Here is a 15,410-nt window from a genome sequence, read left to right as displayed (position 1 = left end):
GAACCCCGACGCAGGACGGCTCCCAGTCCCGAGGCCCCAAGGAGGAGGCTGGCTGTGGCCCCGCGGGCGGGCTGCATGCTTTAATGGGACACATGTTGCTGCTTGGCCCCTGCGGGCCTGCTCTGCACCTGGCTTTGAGTGGCCACGGGCAGAAAATTGCTGCATTGTCCCGACATTAGGGCGAGTAATGTGGCATCGCCAGCGCGGCCCGAGCGTGAAGCCGGCAGAAAGGCCTCGCTGGTGGCTGCTCCCTGCCTCCGCGTCTTCATCAGGCCCGAGGAGGACCGGTGCTCAGTCATAGTCATTAGTGGGTCTTGCAGCCATCTGTGCCCATGGACCTCCCCCAGTGGGCTTGGTGGTGAGGCCCAGAACTTAGGGAGACTGGGACGGGAGGGGATGGGCATGGGAAGGAATTCCAGACTCAGGCAGTAGTGAGGGTGAGAGGGAGAAAGGAAAGACTGAGAGGACCTCCCTGGTGGCGTAGTGGTTAAGAATCCGCCTGCCAGTGCAGGGGATACGGGTTTGGTCCCTGGTCCAGGAAGATCCCACATGCCGTGGAGCAACTAGGCCCGTGAGCCACAACTACTGAGCCTGTGTGCCGCAACTACTGAAGCCCACGCGCCTAGAGCCCGTGCTCCCCAACAAGAGAAGCCACCGCAATGAGAAGCCCGCGCACCGCAACGAAGAGTAGCCCCCGCTCACCGCAACTAGAGAGAGCCCGTGCGCAGCAACGAAGACCCAACGTAGACAAAAAAAAAAAAAAGGAAAGACTGAGAAAGGGTAAAGGTGGTCCCTCAGGAGGGAGGAGGGGTCCTGGAGGTGAGGCCTGGACTAAGGGAAGAGAAGAGGCAGAGGGAGGTGGCGAACTTCCCAGTTTGTCCCTCTCTCATCCCCTCCCCCTGGGGGTTCCACAAGTCCAGGAGCGCCTCATTGACATGTAAACGAGGTGCCCCTATAAAGGCGGTGCCGCCTCCAGTGGCCTCCGCTACGACAACATGGGCACTGAGTCCGAGACCCAGGGCAGCTCTGGCGGCCCCGCCGGCAACTTCCGCAAGGTCTGGGGTCCCGAGGGCTGCGGGCGTGAGGGGTGAGGCAGAGCGCGAGAGGGCCAAGGCCCTGCCCTCTAACTGCTGCTCACCCACAGATCTCCAAGCCGCTGATGGAGAAGAAGCGACGGGCGCGCATTAATGTGTCGCTGGAGCAGCTCAGATCGTTGCTAGAGAAACACTACTCGCACCAGGTGAGAAAGGGGACGCGGTGGAGGTAAGATGATACGGTCCGCAGCCTCATCTGCCCCAGCCCAGGCTGCGGTGCTAAGAGCCCTTTCCACGGATCCCCAGATCCGGAAACGCAAGTTGGAGAAGGCAGACATACTGGAGCTGAGCGTCAAGTACATGAAAAGCCTTCAGAACTCGGTGCAAGGTAGCGGGATGGCTTGGGGAGTCGGGCGAAGAGGCGGGGGAACTTGTGGGGTCAGAGCCACGGATTCTACAAGGCCAGATAAAGGAGGGATGGACGGAGAAGAACTGCTCAGGGCAGTGGGCAGCTGAGTGACAAGGGGGCCCCATATTGCTATGAGTGGGCAGGCAGCAAAAGCCCGGCTGGCTGTGGAGTTGTAATCTGGGTGGGCGAAGGTCTGGACCCAGGAAGGGGGGAGCGGGTTCGGGCTGACTCCCCTCCCTTCTCTTCCCTCCCTCCACACTTCTCCCCTCCCTTGCTCTCTCCTCTCTCCATCTTTCCTTTCCTACTCCTCTCCCCTCCTTTCCGCATTTCTCTCATCCGCTCCCCTTCCCCCAGGGCTCTGGCCGGTCCCCAGCGGAGCCGAGTACCCGTCGGGCTTCCGCGGCTGTCTACCGGGCGTTAGCCAGCCTCTGCGGCGCGAAGAGGAGGGCGGCGACGGTCTGCGCTGCCCCCTGGCGCACGAGCGCGCGGGTGGCAGCACCATGGACAGCGCCAGTCCCGGCCCCGAGGCACCCGCGCGGCGCGGCCCCGGCGCCCCCCCAGTTTGGGCCCCTGCTCCGGCCGCCGCCGGCTCGCGGTCCCCGCCACCCCGGCTCCTCTTATCTGGAGGTCTCCCCGGTCAGTCCACCAGCATCCCCGCGCCGCAGTCGGCGTCTCGCCGCTTCGCCGAGAGCCCGGGGCCGGGGCTGCGCTTGTGGCGGCCCTGGTGAGGATCAGGTACGGCCTCGGACTCACAGAGGCCCTCGTCTGGCCTGGGGACGCAGAGACTGTTTTGGACGGCCGGGACTCCGGTCATCGGTTCTGGTTCCGGGACGGGGTGGCCGGGAGGGTGCCGCGTCTCTTCGAACTCGGGGAAATACACGAAGCTACGATTGGACCGGGTTCTGCGCGTCTAGGCATAACCCACCCCCCACCCCAGCCCTACCCACTTAGGCCGGACCCGCTTTCTCCTCCTCCCACCTTCCATTGGGGCTGGGAGTGGGTGTCCCGGGCTGCGCCCCTTTCCCAGGGCCCCTGGCGGGCAGCTCGTCCCCGCCCCGCGGCCGCGCCGCGGTGGGAAGGTCGCCGTCCGCAGCAGCACAGAGCGGACCCCTCGCAGCGAGGAGAATCGCTGCCCCGCCCCTGCCCATTCAGCCGGCCAGGGACACCCGGTTCCCACCGGCACAAAGCGCGCCAGGCCCCGCCCCCCCGGCAAGGGGCCCCCATCCCATCCCCATCCTGGACCCACTCGACTTCCAGGGATCCCCACCCCCTCCGCACGCGGCGCGGCCCACCCGCTGGCGCACGCTCCTAAGTCTGCCCTCTCGGAAGCCCCCTCCTTAGCGACCCTGCCCGGCGCCCGCTCAGCGCTGTGGCCCCGCCCGATAAGATGCTCCACCTACCGCCCCGGCCACCCGACGCTTGGCTCCGCGCGGCCTCTGGTAGGGACCCCGCGCACCGTCGCACCAACTTGGGGGCTGCTAGGGCACACCCCGGCTCCTCTCAAGGGAGAGTTCACTTCTTCCCACTTGGAAAAGACCCCGGCCCCGCAGAGCCCCCGACTCTGGACCTCTGGGGCCTCCAGGGAGCCCACCACCCTTGACAACCCTGGGAGTGCTGTGCGACGGTTTACTCGTCCGAAAATGAGGTCATTGCTGTGCCCGGACTCGAACCCGGGGCTCCCGGCCCTCGAGGGGAAGCCTGGGGGTGGAGGACAGGGACCCTGCCCTGAGCCCAGGAAGAGATCCTAGCACCTCCTCCCACCAGCTTGAAATTCAAAATAAGGACAGTGCGAACTTCTGAAATGGGTATAAAGAGGCCACGAAGGTTCTAATTGCTCCCGTGATGCCTACTTAGGTGAATCTTTTTGAACTACCAACATCAACTTTGTATAAAACGTTTCTCATTTTGGGCTGCCCCTGCCTTGCCGTGTGCTAAACCCGTCCTGGTCAGACCGCGGGGAGAGGGCGACCCGGCTCCCCTACCGCACCACCCAGCGGGCTCTCCGGTGCTGGGGCGGGGCTCCTGCAGTGGTGGTCCCGGGGCGGCCTCTCGGGTCTCAACTTCCCGACACTAATCCTTCTGCAGGCCACCAGGCTCCTGCCGGCCACCAGGTGGCGCTCTTACATCGCGGACCCAGGGCACGTCCTCGGAATTCCAACCCAGGCTGGTGGGCGGGTCAACCGGCACAATGGGTCCTCCTCCCCTAGGCACGGCTCCAACTGCTCTGCCTTTCTCGCCCTCCGGAATCAGCCTCACTGGTACTAGTGGTCCCTGAAGCCAAACCTGGGCAGGGGCTGCCATCTGCACTCATAGGTCATCTCCGCCCTTTATTAGGGCTTTGGAACCCACCAGGCCGCTCCATCCTGCTGCTGCCCCAGGTCTGACTCACTCGCTGGGTGGGGCCGCTGGATTTGCCTAGAGAAAGGGGCAAGTCCAACCCAAATGAAGGGTGCACTAGCGGAGGAATTCAGGACCCAGAGGGAGAGACGTTTAGGGGCAGCTGGCCAGCGGTGCTGTTAGGTTCTAAGTGTTTCCATGAAATCGGCCTCGGATTGCCTGGTGCAAATCATAGGAAGTTTTTATTAGATTCTGTACAGAAGATAAATGCTCAGTTGTCAAAAAAAACTACAAACGGATCCCTGGCTCTGGGCTGGGTGGTGGTATGAAGACAGAGCTCCCTCCACAGTGAACCCAGGGCCAAGCTGCTCATCAGGGCAGCAAACAGGCCTGGAGGCAAGACAAGGTGAGAGAGGGAGCCCCACGCTCCGGGGGCCTCTGCCTGGGGTCCTCCCTCTTCTTTAATAATTTTGTAAAAACCAGGACTGGAGGGACTTCAGGGGGCCACGCCTCCTTGCAAGTATTGCCGTTGGATATGAAATACACAGATTGGATATAAAAACCCAAGGTGACAAATCGGCCGGCGGGGGGTGGGGAACAGTGGCTAACCGGCTACCTCCGCCCCCACATCCCATGTGGGTCCTTGAAGGTACAGCAGCGTTGGCGAGGCAGGCCTCCCATGGCTGAGGCTGGACCGGAGCCTCCTGCCTTACTCACCTGTGGCCAGCTCCTCCCCCCAAGTTACCCCACAGCCAGAGACTGAAGGGGCCTCTGAAGGTGAGACAGAGCTGCGTAGTCCCCCCTGTTCTCCCGGCTCCCAGAGGCCTCTCTGGAGCTGGGACCCTGTCTGGAGGGTGAGGAGACAGGCTTGGCCACCTGAGGGGCAGAGGCAGTGCTGCAATTCCAGGTTACAGAGTAGGAGGGGAGAGGGGGTAGACCAGCTCCTTGCAGGCCCTGGAACCCCCTCCAGATCTTCACATGGAGGGGCCACTGCATGGAGGCAGGGGATGGAATGAGACAGTCTTTGCATTCATCCCAGCCCCTCCAGCTCAAAGTCCACAGCTATTCCTGGGCTTCTCCTTAGCCTGAGTCGAGGGTCTTCCTCCATGCAAGACCCAATAGGCCCTCTCAAGGGCCCATGGCCAAGCCCAGGCCTGCAAGAGGTCTGCCCAGCATGGAGAGCAAAAGAAGACCCCTGCCCCAGGGTGGAGGAAGACTCTTACCAGAGACCAGGCCTTGAACCCAGAAGCTGCGAGGCCTCTAAGGCAAGATCCCTTCCTGGCCAGACCTGCATAGGTTGGGGATTGGCACCAGGAGAAGGAAGCCCGCTCCCCCTTTGCTTCAGTTTTCTCCACCACGTACCCACGACCTTCGTGGTGGGAGTCAGAGAGGTGGCTGACATGTTGTGCATAGGCAATGGAGGCACAGTGATGAGGGTGGGATGCTAACAGCGGCCAAGGTGGGTGTGTGCCAATGGTGATGGTGCGAAAGTGTTGTGCTTTAGCTTGGCTGGGGAGAGTTCTCAAGGGGGCCAGGGGCACTAAGTGTGGGAGGCCTCAGGCTTGGGGGCCACGCCAGGCCCCTGAAAACTGAGCCCCACAAAGGACCCATGGAGGGTCCTCCACTACTCACTCCCTGTCCCCTCGGTGGCGGCCGGGGCACACAGACCAGGAGACTTGTCCAGACAGTCCTGAGAGCTAACACGGTCACCTGCTCCTCACAGATGCAGAAACCAAGGCAGAACAAGTCAGCAGGGAGACCTGCTCAGAGAACTTGGTTTGGGCTCTGAAGACCCCTGTGCTTACAGACCCTCTCTGTACCCCACCCCCTGAGGTGTGACAATTACGGTGCAGAGTGGGAAGCGGCTGCAGTCTGGTGGCTCCTGCAGGGCTGGGCTTTGTTCCGTCCGGCGGTAGCCAGCTGCCCCGTGCGGAGCCCGCCTTTTCCCAAGCCCCAGCCTCACTCTGCCCAGAGATGCCCTGCCCAGAGGCTGGCCCGTGCCCAGTGTGGTCGTCCGGGGCGGGCTTTGCCCCTCCAGGCAATGGCCGCTTCCGGGGCGGCACAGAGCCGCCGCCCCGTCAGGGCTAGCGCAAGCCCAGGCGCCGCCGGCGGCCTCAGCGTAGCCTGCCCCGAGCCTGGGCCGGGTTAGGATGGCATCTTTGGTGCTTTGGCCCCGTGGGTGGCCCGGCCCGCCTGGAGACTTGGGGAGGCGCCGGCGGGCCCTAAGACGCCGAACCCATCGAGTCCGAGTGCAGCGTGACGTAGCCCGACGACTCCGAGGGCGAGCTCAAGAAGCTGCTGATGCTGCCGCCGCCGCCGCCCGCCGCGCGCAGGCCCCCGGGTTCGCCCCACGACGCGCTCAGGCCGGTCCGCAGGGTCCTGGAATGCGCGTGTGCGGCCGGGCGCGGCCCGGGGCTCCGTTGCGCGCCGCCGCCGCCGCCAGGGGGCGCCGCGTCCCCGCCGGGCTGGGCGCCGTCGCGGGGCAGGGCGCGGACGGGGAAGGGCCCCGGTGAGGCGGGCTGGCGGCGCAGGGCCTGTGGCTCCCGCTCGAAGGCGGTCAGCGCGAAGGCGTCGGGAAGCAGCGAGGCCGAGGCGCAGCGGGCGCCGGGCCCGGCGCGGCGGTGCGGGCTGCCGGGGGGCGAGCCAGGGGCGAGGCGCGGGCCGTTGTCCAGGGCCGGGGGACGCAGCGACAGCAGGCTCTCGGCCGAGCGACGGCGCGGGCGGAAGGGGGGCGCGTCCTCCGCCAGCAGGCCGCCGCGGCGCCGGTCGGGCCCGCCAGGCAGCACCAGGGCGGCCAGGTCCTCGCCAGAGCCCCAGCGCGGTAGGAACGTGGGCAGCGGAACGGCGGCCCACACGTCCGCGTCGTCGTGGGAGAAGCGTCGCGTGGGCGGGACCTGTCAGGACCAAGGGGTTAACCCGGGCTGCCCTCCTGGAAAAGGGGGACCTAGCCTCCCCTCACCGGGCAGGGCCGCCCGAGGTCAGGGACCAGGCCTGGTCCAGGGCACCCTGGTTTAGAGCTGTGAGATTTGGGGCAAGTGACAATCTCTTCAAACCTCAGTGTTGTCGTCTGTAGCTTGGGTCAGCTGGGGACGAGTCCCTTTGAGTAGGGTGCTGAGCCCCAAGGAGACAACACCGGCACCAAATGGACCATCCTCCTAGAGCACCAGCGAACTTGGGCACAGGGGCTGGGGTGCCGCCCATGGGTCCACCTGCACAGGCTCTGTGACCTGGGGCCAGCCCGTCTTGGGAGGATGAAAGCCAGCCCCAGGAGCTGTGGCAGGCGTGAGATGGGCTCAGAGAGGAAAGGCCTTGGAGAGGCATATTTGCATCTCCAGCACTGGCTGTCCCTACCTGCAGGTACTGCATCTTGTCCTCCTGCAAGGGCCGCAGAGGGTAGAACTGGGGCAGGTCCCCCTCCAGGGCAGAGAGCTCATACTTGGCCGTCCTGTCCAGGGCCACAAAGTCACCCCCATAGCTGTAGTCCAGGGAGCGGTCCAACACTAGGTCTGGGGGGATGCCACCTTCCAGGCTGGTTTCTGCAGGGCGGGGCAGAAGCTTAGGGCCGTGGAAACTTGGGGGCATCCAGGAATGGGTCCCAGGGACCCCCCAGAGACACACGCAGGGCTGGTGGGCTGGTTAACAGAAAAGGAGCAGGGCGGGGTCCTCTATTCAGATCCTGACTCTGCCACCTTTTAGTTGAGGGCCTGGGGAAGTCACAGACCCTGAGCCAGTTTCCTCCTCTATGGGGGTGAGAACTAAATAGACACAAGGAGCTGACACTGCCTGCCAGGTGGCAAGGGCTCAGCCCAGGGTCACATTATTACTGCTGGCAGGGAGACAGGACCGGTCTACAGGAGCCCCGGGGCAGTTCGCCAGGACCCCTAAGGTTGGAAGCTCCAAGAAACACGTTCAGGCTGCAGTCCACAGCCCCTCTGTTAACCAGAACGTCTGATTAACTGGAACCCTGGGGGCGGCCAAGCCATACAGGGGAATGCCCCGTGTGACACCAGGCTTGAGTCCTTGAGGGGTTTAAGAACCTTTGGGGTAGAACAAGGGGGCTCTGACAGCTGTTATCCCGCGGACCCCCAGTGACCTCACCCAGGCGCCACTCTCCCTGGGGGGCATGCTCAGACCGTCCTCACCATCACCCGAGTCCTCGTCGTTGGCCATGAGGGCCATGCACTTCTCCCAGACAGCCTTGAGGTCAGCGCGGTAGCGGTCGCAGGCCCAGAGGACTACGGGCAGCAGCAGGGCCTGGGTCACTGAGCACCAGAGCACACACAGTGCCATCCAGGGCGCCGAGGCGTCAGCCCACAGGCTGCTGAAGCTCACCACCTGTGGGCACAGGGCTGGGCCTGGCACCCGGCAGGACCCCCATCACCCAGCTTCCCTTCCCGGCCTCAGTTCTCCCACCTGTGGGGCAGGTCTGACTGCCTACCTGCCGGAGGCGGGGGAGGGGGAGATAGAGGGGGAGGGGGAGGACAAAGCCCTGGGGTTTTGGGCAGGAGAGTGTGAGGGGAGAAGCCCCTGCCCACCGACAGCCGCTGGTGCCAAGATGAACAGTCACAGCCCCATGTGTGCAGAGCCCTTCACAGTGCACCAGGTTGCACTGGGCACGGCCTCCCTCATTTCACCCGTGACCGCCCAAGGAGGAGAAGGCGTGGATTACCAGCCCCTTTTTGAGAGCCAGGTCTCAAGTCTCCCAGTTCAGGGACCTTTCTACCATCCCTGCTGCTCCATGGCTAGTGGCCTCCTTGGCCCTCCCCCTACTCTGAGGGTCTAGACCTCAGACCCCAGAGATCTAGAATCAGAGTAGTTTCTGGGGGTCAGAGGATCCAACCAGGTGGCCTTTGGGTCACCGCCTAGGGATGCCTCATTCCTCTGCTCCCAGGAGAGTTCATTCCCCCACTGAGTGACATAACTATTCCTCTTTCAGAGCAGAAGTGGGCATGATGCAGACATCATGTTGTTTCTTCCATGCGAGCTGTGTGACCCTCAGAAAGATGCTAAACCTCTCTGGGGCTCAGTTTCCTCATCTGTGAAATGGGCCAGGAACACCCCACAGGGTGAGGTAAAGATTCCAGACACCATACCAGGCCCGCAGCATGGAGTGGGTTCCACAAACGGCCCTGAAGAGAAGCTGGGGGGCCCTTCCCCCACTGCTGTTCCCATCTGGCTCTGCAATTTCACACACACATCTTCCCTCTATCATCAAGGGACTGGGGACACCAGGCCCCACTGCACACAGGAGGACTCTACTCTGGCCCACTGAGGGTGGGGCAGAAGGTCACCCCTGACTATGAGGCTGCCACACCACCTGTCACCTTCTGGAGCTTGGGTCCTGCGATGACTCCCTGCCCAGCTGCTAGGATGAAGCCTCTATCTGGTCCTTGCCCCTAGACCCTTCCCTGTCCAGCTCCATAGCCTTCAGGGGCAGGGCTGGAGCCCTATCAGTGGGAGGGCTTGTCTTTGAGTCCAGACGTCATTCTTGGGCTAGGCCTGGGGCATAGCCTCACAGACAGGACCCCAGGCAGCCTCGGTGGACCTTGGACCCTTGCTGGCAGGGTCTTCAGACCAGCCCTCACCTTGACCTTCCTCAGCTCCTGGGATCAAGTCCAACTCCCCAGCACACATTCAAGGCCTGCCCTGCCTCCCGATTCGGGATCAAAGCCAATTCTGCCACACTAAATCCCTCCTCTGTCCATCCTGGGACCTGGACCCACCAGAAAGCCTGTGGCATGTCACCCCACCTTCCATACCCTCTGCATCAAATGGGTCTCACTCAGGTCAGGAAAGTCCCCTGCCGTGTGACAAAAGACCCTGGTCTCTGCAGCCACCTGCCATGGGTTCAGACCCCACCATGGGTGCCCTGACTTTAGGCGGGTCATGTGACCTCTCTGAAGTTCAGTCTCCACCTCCGTAAAATGGGGATGATGATGCCTCCTGAAAAGATCGGGTGTGAGGATTCACCCACCTAACGCCTGGAGCACGCCTGGAGCACGCCTGGAGCACGGCTGTCCCAGAGCCCACGTCCCCCCGCCAGGCTCCTACCACCTGACAGGCTCACCCACCAGCACAGGGAAGCCCATGAGGCAGTCGTATATGACGACGATGGTGGCCACCAGGCCGGTGATCTGCAGCGAGGTCCTGGCGGGCTCGGAGCCGTCGATGGAGGAGCGGCGCTTGCCCTGTGCGTCCTCCACCACGATGGTGGGCACGGTGAAGGCGTGGAAGTCGGCCCGGCGCCCCACCCGCACCGCCAGCGTCTGGAAGAGGGCGATGGCCGTGCAGACCATGCCCATGGCCACGCTGCCGCCCACCAGCAGCAGGAAGCAGACGCCGAAGCCCAGGCCAATCTCAGCCACGATGAAGTGGCAGCCGTGGGTGTAGAAGCGCTCGCTCGTGTCGTGCCAGCCGACGGCAGGCAGCGCCGACAGGATGAAGGACACCATCCAGATGCCCATGACCGTGTGCACCGCCTGCTTCTTGGCGTTGCTTAGCCTGGCATGGGGCGGGGGCAGGACAGAGGGACCTGGCGTCACTCACAGGGTCTCTCCAGAGGCCCCTGGGGACCGGCAGAGGGTCCTCAACTGCCCCAGCCCCGCAGTCAGCACATCGTCACGTGTCCTTCTCACCGAGCCCTTCTGCACTGGACACTGTACGCACCCACGTACACCTACACGCGCTCGTCCCTGCAACCCCAGCACAGCATGGGTGCGGCACACCGCACAGGGACCCTGTCCCCACACCGAGGGTACCTGCGCGCTCAGGCACCCACGTCCCCCTCTCCAAGGACACCAGATGTTCAGGTGCACACGGGCACACGCCCAGGAACTCACCGGTAGTTGACGGGCCAGCGGACCATCCACATGCGGTGGTAGGAGAGGGAGGTGACGGAGAAGCAGGTGGCCAGGGTAAGGGTGTAGAAGGTGGAGACGAAGACCTTGCAGAGGCCCTCGTTCCATTCGTAGTCGGGGCGCTGGCGCCGCAGCTGCACCACAGCGTAGGTGGCGATGGGCACGGCCACGTTGAGCATGTGGGTGGCCGCGAGCGTGCACAGCAGGAGCTCCAGGGGCTTCCACTTCTTCTGCTTGGCCCCCACACTGAGGATGCCCCACGCGTTGGCCAGCAGGGAGAGGCCTCCACAGGCCAGCCAGCCCACCGCGCTGCCAGGCAGCCGCCGCTCATCACTCATGGTGCAGAGGGGAGCTGGCCGGCGGCTGGGACATCCTCCTCAAGCCAGGGCTCAGCTCCGAGCAGCAGCCCTCACACGTGGCGGCCTGGGGACACCAGGGACCGTGAACATCTGCAGTGGGTTTGGGGGGAGCCAAAGAGCTCTCAGGGACCCTCCCTTGGGCTCCGGCAATGACGCTCCTGGGGCTCTTGGGAGTGCGAGATAGAGGGGTCCCCTCATGCTCCATTGCCTGTCTGGTCCTGGCTTGGGCTGGGCCGCTTCGCCCTCCTCTGCCCTCTATGGAACCTCCTGGCTCCCAGGGGATGTATACAGGGGTGCTCAATAAGTGCATATCCCCTCACCTCCACCTACTCCTGGTCAAGGTGCGGCACCTAGGCTTCCTTCCAGGCCGCCTGCATCCTCAGGGAAGCCGCCAGGCCGGGCCCAGGTGGGCGCTGTGCCGCGTGTGTACCTGGTCCTGTCCCAGAACCAGCCCTCTCACCATCAAACTCCCCAAATCCTCACACAGCCCACGCGAGGCTCCCCCAGTGCATGCTGGGGGCCCTCACTTTCATTGGTTTCCACTTCCTTTGGCCAATGAGGACATGCCTGGAGGATGAGTGCCCTGAACCTCCCCTGTAAGGAAGGGATGCTCTGGGGACCACTCTCGTGCCCACCTTGGGAAAGGGCGGCCTGCTTTACCCAGGTCAGCCCCCAGCAGGCCTTCCATGGCCGTGCACGCCTGGCAGGCCCTGGCACTACCCCGGGCTGGGGGGTACACTAAGCTCTAGTGTACTAGTCATGTGGCCCCAGCAAAGTCCCTGCACCCACGTCCTACTCTGAAACAGGGACGATGAGGCTTCCTCCAGGGGGAGGCTGGGGTGGACAGACGCCCATCTCTAGCGCCTGGGGCGGGCCCGGTCTCACACACGGTGGCTGCCCTGGATGCCGCAGGCAGCATGGGACTGTAGCTGGTCCAGGGACCAGAACCTGCCCCCAAGGACGGCCTGTGGATAGGTAGGAACCAGGGACCTAGGACGCGGGCCAGGAGGCACGTGTTGGGGAGCCGCCCCATCCTGCCAGTGGGCCTGGCGGTGAGTCCCCCCGCTTCCCAGCTCGGCGCGTCCCTGCGCAGAGCACTGGCCGGTCCCTCTGACGTGAGGCCCCCCACAGCAGGCCCCTCTGGCCACAGCCTGGAGCAGGTGGCGTGGGGGACAAGTGCAGTGCTCAGTGCAGGTCTACTATGTACGCTGCCTACACTTGGGCCTTCTCACCCTCTAGCCTGTGTAATCTCATTGGCTGCAAATTTGTTGCCCCCAACACTTATGGGCACCACTGAACCAGACACAGCCACGTGATCCTTCAGGGACTGTCTCCAGCTTGGGGTGGACAGGCCATTGCAGGCCCCTGGCGCTCAGGACAGGGGAAGTGACACCTCCCAGCCTGCTGCCAGGCTCCCCTGCTTGTCTCGTGCAGGGTGTGGCCTGAGCCCCACGGACACCGAAGGATCTCTTGAGTCCTGATGGGTGTCATTCATCTCTGTGCCCCTGCAGTGGGCCTGTCCAGGCCCCTGACCCACAGGAGGAGTCTAATCTGGACCACACCAGTGCCCACTAAGGGCCTTTTAGCGGGGGCTGGGGGACTCCTGGGGCCAGGGAACTTCCTTCCCAAACATTAGGCTTCTGCTCACAAAGCTGCCTCCCCTTCCCCACCCCAGACCCAGCGTGGGGGGTGAGGTGGCCCCGCTGAACCCTCCACCAGCCGTTCTGCTGTCCAGCAAGCCTCCTTGGCTTCAGCATACAGAGGCCACTCGGTATGGGGTGAAGAGCTGTTAGACTCCAGCTTTAGCTCCCCAGCCAGTCACGTGACTCAGCTGGGCCTCAGTTTTCTCATCTGTACGTAGACATGATAGTCTCTATCTGCCTCGAGAAGTGTGTGGGTAGCCGGTAAGCTATGCCAGGGAAAGCGCTTAGAATGGAGCCAGGCACACAGTAAGTGCTCAATAAATGCTTGCCACGTAGATGTCTGTACCAAAGACCTCCCTGCTCACTGAGCTATGCTGTCTCTTCAAAACACTGAGCTCAGAGGTGTGCACGAGCCTCAGACCTGCAGGCAGACGCACAGTCACCCCAGCCAGAACCTGGGACAGCCCAGCTTGGAGGGTAATGAGGCCACAGGGCTACACACAGCCAGGTGGGGTGTCTGGCAGCCTACCAGGGGTCCAGAGCGGGCAGAGGCTTACATTGTCAAATGGAAAACCGGACTCGGCATGCAAGTGGTGGGCTGCCATCCATTTCTACTCGCATCGCGCCGCCTTGGCCGTCAGGTTGGGAGGCCTTCCCTCAGAAGCCCAAGCAGGCAGGCTGTCTGACTCTTGTGACCCTGCGCCTGGCCCAGCCCACACTGCCCACCTGTTGATTGCTGGTCCAGAGTGGTAGGGAAGGTGCCACAGGCTGCCACTGGTACAACCCTTCCTGGTGCCGGTTCTTCCCTGAGTCTAGCCGAGCAGTGTCTCACTGCAGGGAGAGGCCCTAGGTCTGTGTGGGCAGGAGAATGTGCCCTACAAGTAGAGGGAGGAGGCAATCCTCCTTCGAACAGGCACACCCCCCTCAGTTCGCACCCCCAGTGATCTTGTCTGAAGGACTGCCATTGTTCCCATTTTACAGATGGTTAAGGGGAGGTAACCAAGCTCTTAGGTTCCCGAGCCAGGATCCAAACTCCACTCTCCTGACATCAAAATCCTGATGTCTGAAACAATGAAATGCTCAGAAACTTGGCATTTTTTTGTTCCTTGAGCTGAGGTGGTCTTCCTGGGCCTCCTGCCCCTGCAGGATGGGTCCTACTGTCCCCACAGTGTAGATGGGAACACTGAGGCTCAGAGCCCAGTGCAGCACAGGGAGGAAGTATGGAGGCTGGCTTTATGGACTCCTGAGCGTGGTGGTCCTGCGATGGGAGAGGAGTGTCACCGGGGTGGGGTGGAGAGCAAGGTCTCCAAATGCAGAGTGAGAGGGGGCTGGCTCTGCGGAAACAAGCAGACCCCCTTCTTCCAGGCTGGTGACACCTTCTGTTCATTCTCAATCACAGGGAGCAGGGGACACTAGGGTCCAGGCCCCAACACTCCAGGGGTGTTACCGCCCCCTGTTGGGAAGTTTCTCCCGCAGCCCACTCAGGCTCCGCAGCATTTCAGGACTGGGCTTCCCGCTGCGCCTGGATCCCGGAGACGCTCCCTGCCACCCCCCGCGCCCCCCCCAGGACACCGCAGTGCAGGCTGCAGGTGTGGCGGACCTGGGACCCACCGGACTCTCTCCGCAGGGTCAGCGGGCGGGGCTCCGGCGTGACGTCGCGGCCCCGGGCCAATGAGGCCCCACGGCCCCCGGGCTCTATTGCGCAACAAAGAGAACCCAGAACTTGAAAGGATTCCCGGGCTCAGGCTGCCGCCCCCAGGCTGCTCTCCGCCGGCGCTGCTACCCATCAGTCCCGCAGGGCCCCGCTCGGCCGCCGCCCAGGGCGGAGCTCTCGGCGAGTAGCCTCCACATCTCCGCCACGCCCGCCCTCCACCCTCGCGGTCCCCGCTCCTCCGTCCTCCGATCCCCCGCCCGGCCAGGCGCGCGGTCCTGCCCCAGCGGGGCCCCCAGCTCTGCCCAGCCCCGAGGGCGCGTCCGAGCGTCGGCCGCGAGCCAAACGCTGACGGGACTGCGGTCCCGGACGCCTCCCGAGTTACGCTGGGCAGGGGTGGGCCCAGGACCCCCAGAGCGGCCATCCCCGCCCCCTGAAAGCAAGCCCCCCGGGGCGGCGCTGCCAGGCTCAGAAGAAGGGGCGGACCCCGGGGAAGTTACCCCGAAGGTCCCCAAGTTGGGGGGAGGGGTGCGCAGCCTTAAGCGGAGCCCGCGGCCATCGGACAGACCCCGTGACCGACCGACCACGGACAGCCCCTCCCCGCCCAAAGTCCTCCCGCCGGGGGTCCCCTGCCCTGCCGCCTCCGGGCTAGGGCGGCGGCGCTCACCCTGCATTCGGGCGCCCGGGGCTCCAGCTCGCTGCTCCCGCCTCCGGCTCCGGCTGCGGCTCCCGCGCCCCCGGGCCGAGCGCGGGCCGCCGGGGACCGCGTGGGTGGCCGGCGGCGGAGCGGCCAGCGGGCCGGGGCATCCTGGCGGCGGCCGCCCGTGGCCTGCGCGTCCCGCTCGTCTCGGCTCGGCCCCGCCGCCCCTCCCTCCCTCCGTCCCTCTCTCCCTCCCTCCCTCCCTCTCTCCTCCCTTCGCGCCGCCGCCGCAGCCGCGCTCCGATCCCGCCGCTCGGCTGGCTGCGCCCGGGCGGCCGGGGGCGGGGGGCGGAGCAGGGCGCAGGCCTCCGAGGGCGTCTCCACACCGCCTCTCGGACCGCCCAGCCCTCCCCTCGGAGACGCGGCCCGCCGCGTGTGTTTGTGTGTCTGCCGCGCGTTTGTCTCGTACCCGCGGGGGCG

The 15,410-nt window shown here is 64.4% G+C and overlaps 2 protein-coding genes across 2 annotated transcripts; one reads left to right on the top strand and one right to left on the bottom strand.

Moving 5' to 3' along the window:
- The first annotated feature begins 1,159 nt into the window (after positions 1 to 1,159).
- On the top strand, positions 1,160 to 2,171 carry HES3 (hes family bHLH transcription factor 3). Its single transcript, XM_029228343.1, has 3 exons — positions 1,160 to 1,240; positions 1,341 to 1,422; positions 1,798 to 2,171. The coding sequence occupies exons 1-3, from the start codon at positions 1,160 to 1,162 to the stop codon at positions 2,169 to 2,171; spliced, it is 537 nt and encodes a 178-aa protein (XP_029084176.1).
- Positions 2,172 to 4,003: 1,832 nt separating this feature from the next.
- On the bottom strand, positions 4,004 to 15,108 carry GPR153 (G protein-coupled receptor 153). The gene is made up of 6 exons (XM_029228340.1): positions 14,958 to 15,108; positions 10,620 to 11,086; positions 9,852 to 10,281; positions 7,923 to 8,115; positions 7,132 to 7,316; positions 4,004 to 6,674 (listed from the first exon to the last, which is right to left on the bottom strand). Exons 2-6 carry the CDS (start codon positions 10,973 to 10,975, stop codon positions 6,003 to 6,005), a joined length of 1,836 nt encoding a protein of 611 aa, XP_029084173.1. The 5' UTR covers positions 10,976 to 11,086; positions 14,958 to 15,108; the 3' UTR covers positions 4,004 to 6,002.
- Positions 15,109 to 15,410: the final 302 nt, after the last annotated feature.

The sequence above is a fragment of the Monodon monoceros genome, unplaced genomic scaffold (assembly GCF_005190385.1).
Source record: "Monodon monoceros isolate NGI ecotype Baffin Bay Population unplaced genomic scaffold, NGI_Narwhal_1 Super_Scaffold_18, whole genome shotgun sequence".
Taxonomy (NCBI): Eukaryota; Metazoa; Chordata; class Mammalia; order Artiodactyla; family Monodontidae; genus Monodon; species Monodon monoceros.
The sequence above is the reverse complement of the archived record's forward strand: the minus strand, read 5'-3'. Positions and strand labels throughout refer to the sequence as shown.

What these genes read in the sequence shown, in the direction of transcription:
- GPR153 (XM_029228340.1), bottom strand. Translation starts at nt 10,975, where the DNA reads ATGAGTGATGAGCGGCGGCTGCCTGGCAGCGCGGTGGGCTGGCTGGCC. An exon ending in CGCTGGCCCGTCAACTACCG is followed by an intron (nt 10,282 to 10,619) that starts GTGAGTTCCTGG and finishes GCCCCATGCCAG; the next exon opens with GCTAAGCAACGCCAAGAAGC. An exon ending in CGACGAGGACTCGGGTGATG is followed by an intron (nt 7,317 to 7,922) that starts GTGAGGACGGTC and finishes CCCGCCCTGCAG; the next exon opens with AAACCAGCCTGGAAGGTGGC.
- HES3 (XM_029228343.1), top strand. Translation starts at nt 1,160, where the DNA reads ATGGAGAAGAAGCGACGGGCGCGCATTAATGTGTCGCTGGAGCAGCTC. An exon ending in AGAAACACTACTCGCACCAG is followed by an intron (nt 1,241 to 1,340) that starts GTGAGAAAGGGG and finishes ACGGATCCCCAG; the next exon opens with ATCCGGAAACGCAAGTTGGA. An exon ending in CCTTCAGAACTCGGTGCAAG is followed by an intron (nt 1,423 to 1,797) that starts GTAGCGGGATGG and finishes CCCTTCCCCCAG; the next exon opens with GGCTCTGGCCGGTCCCCAGC.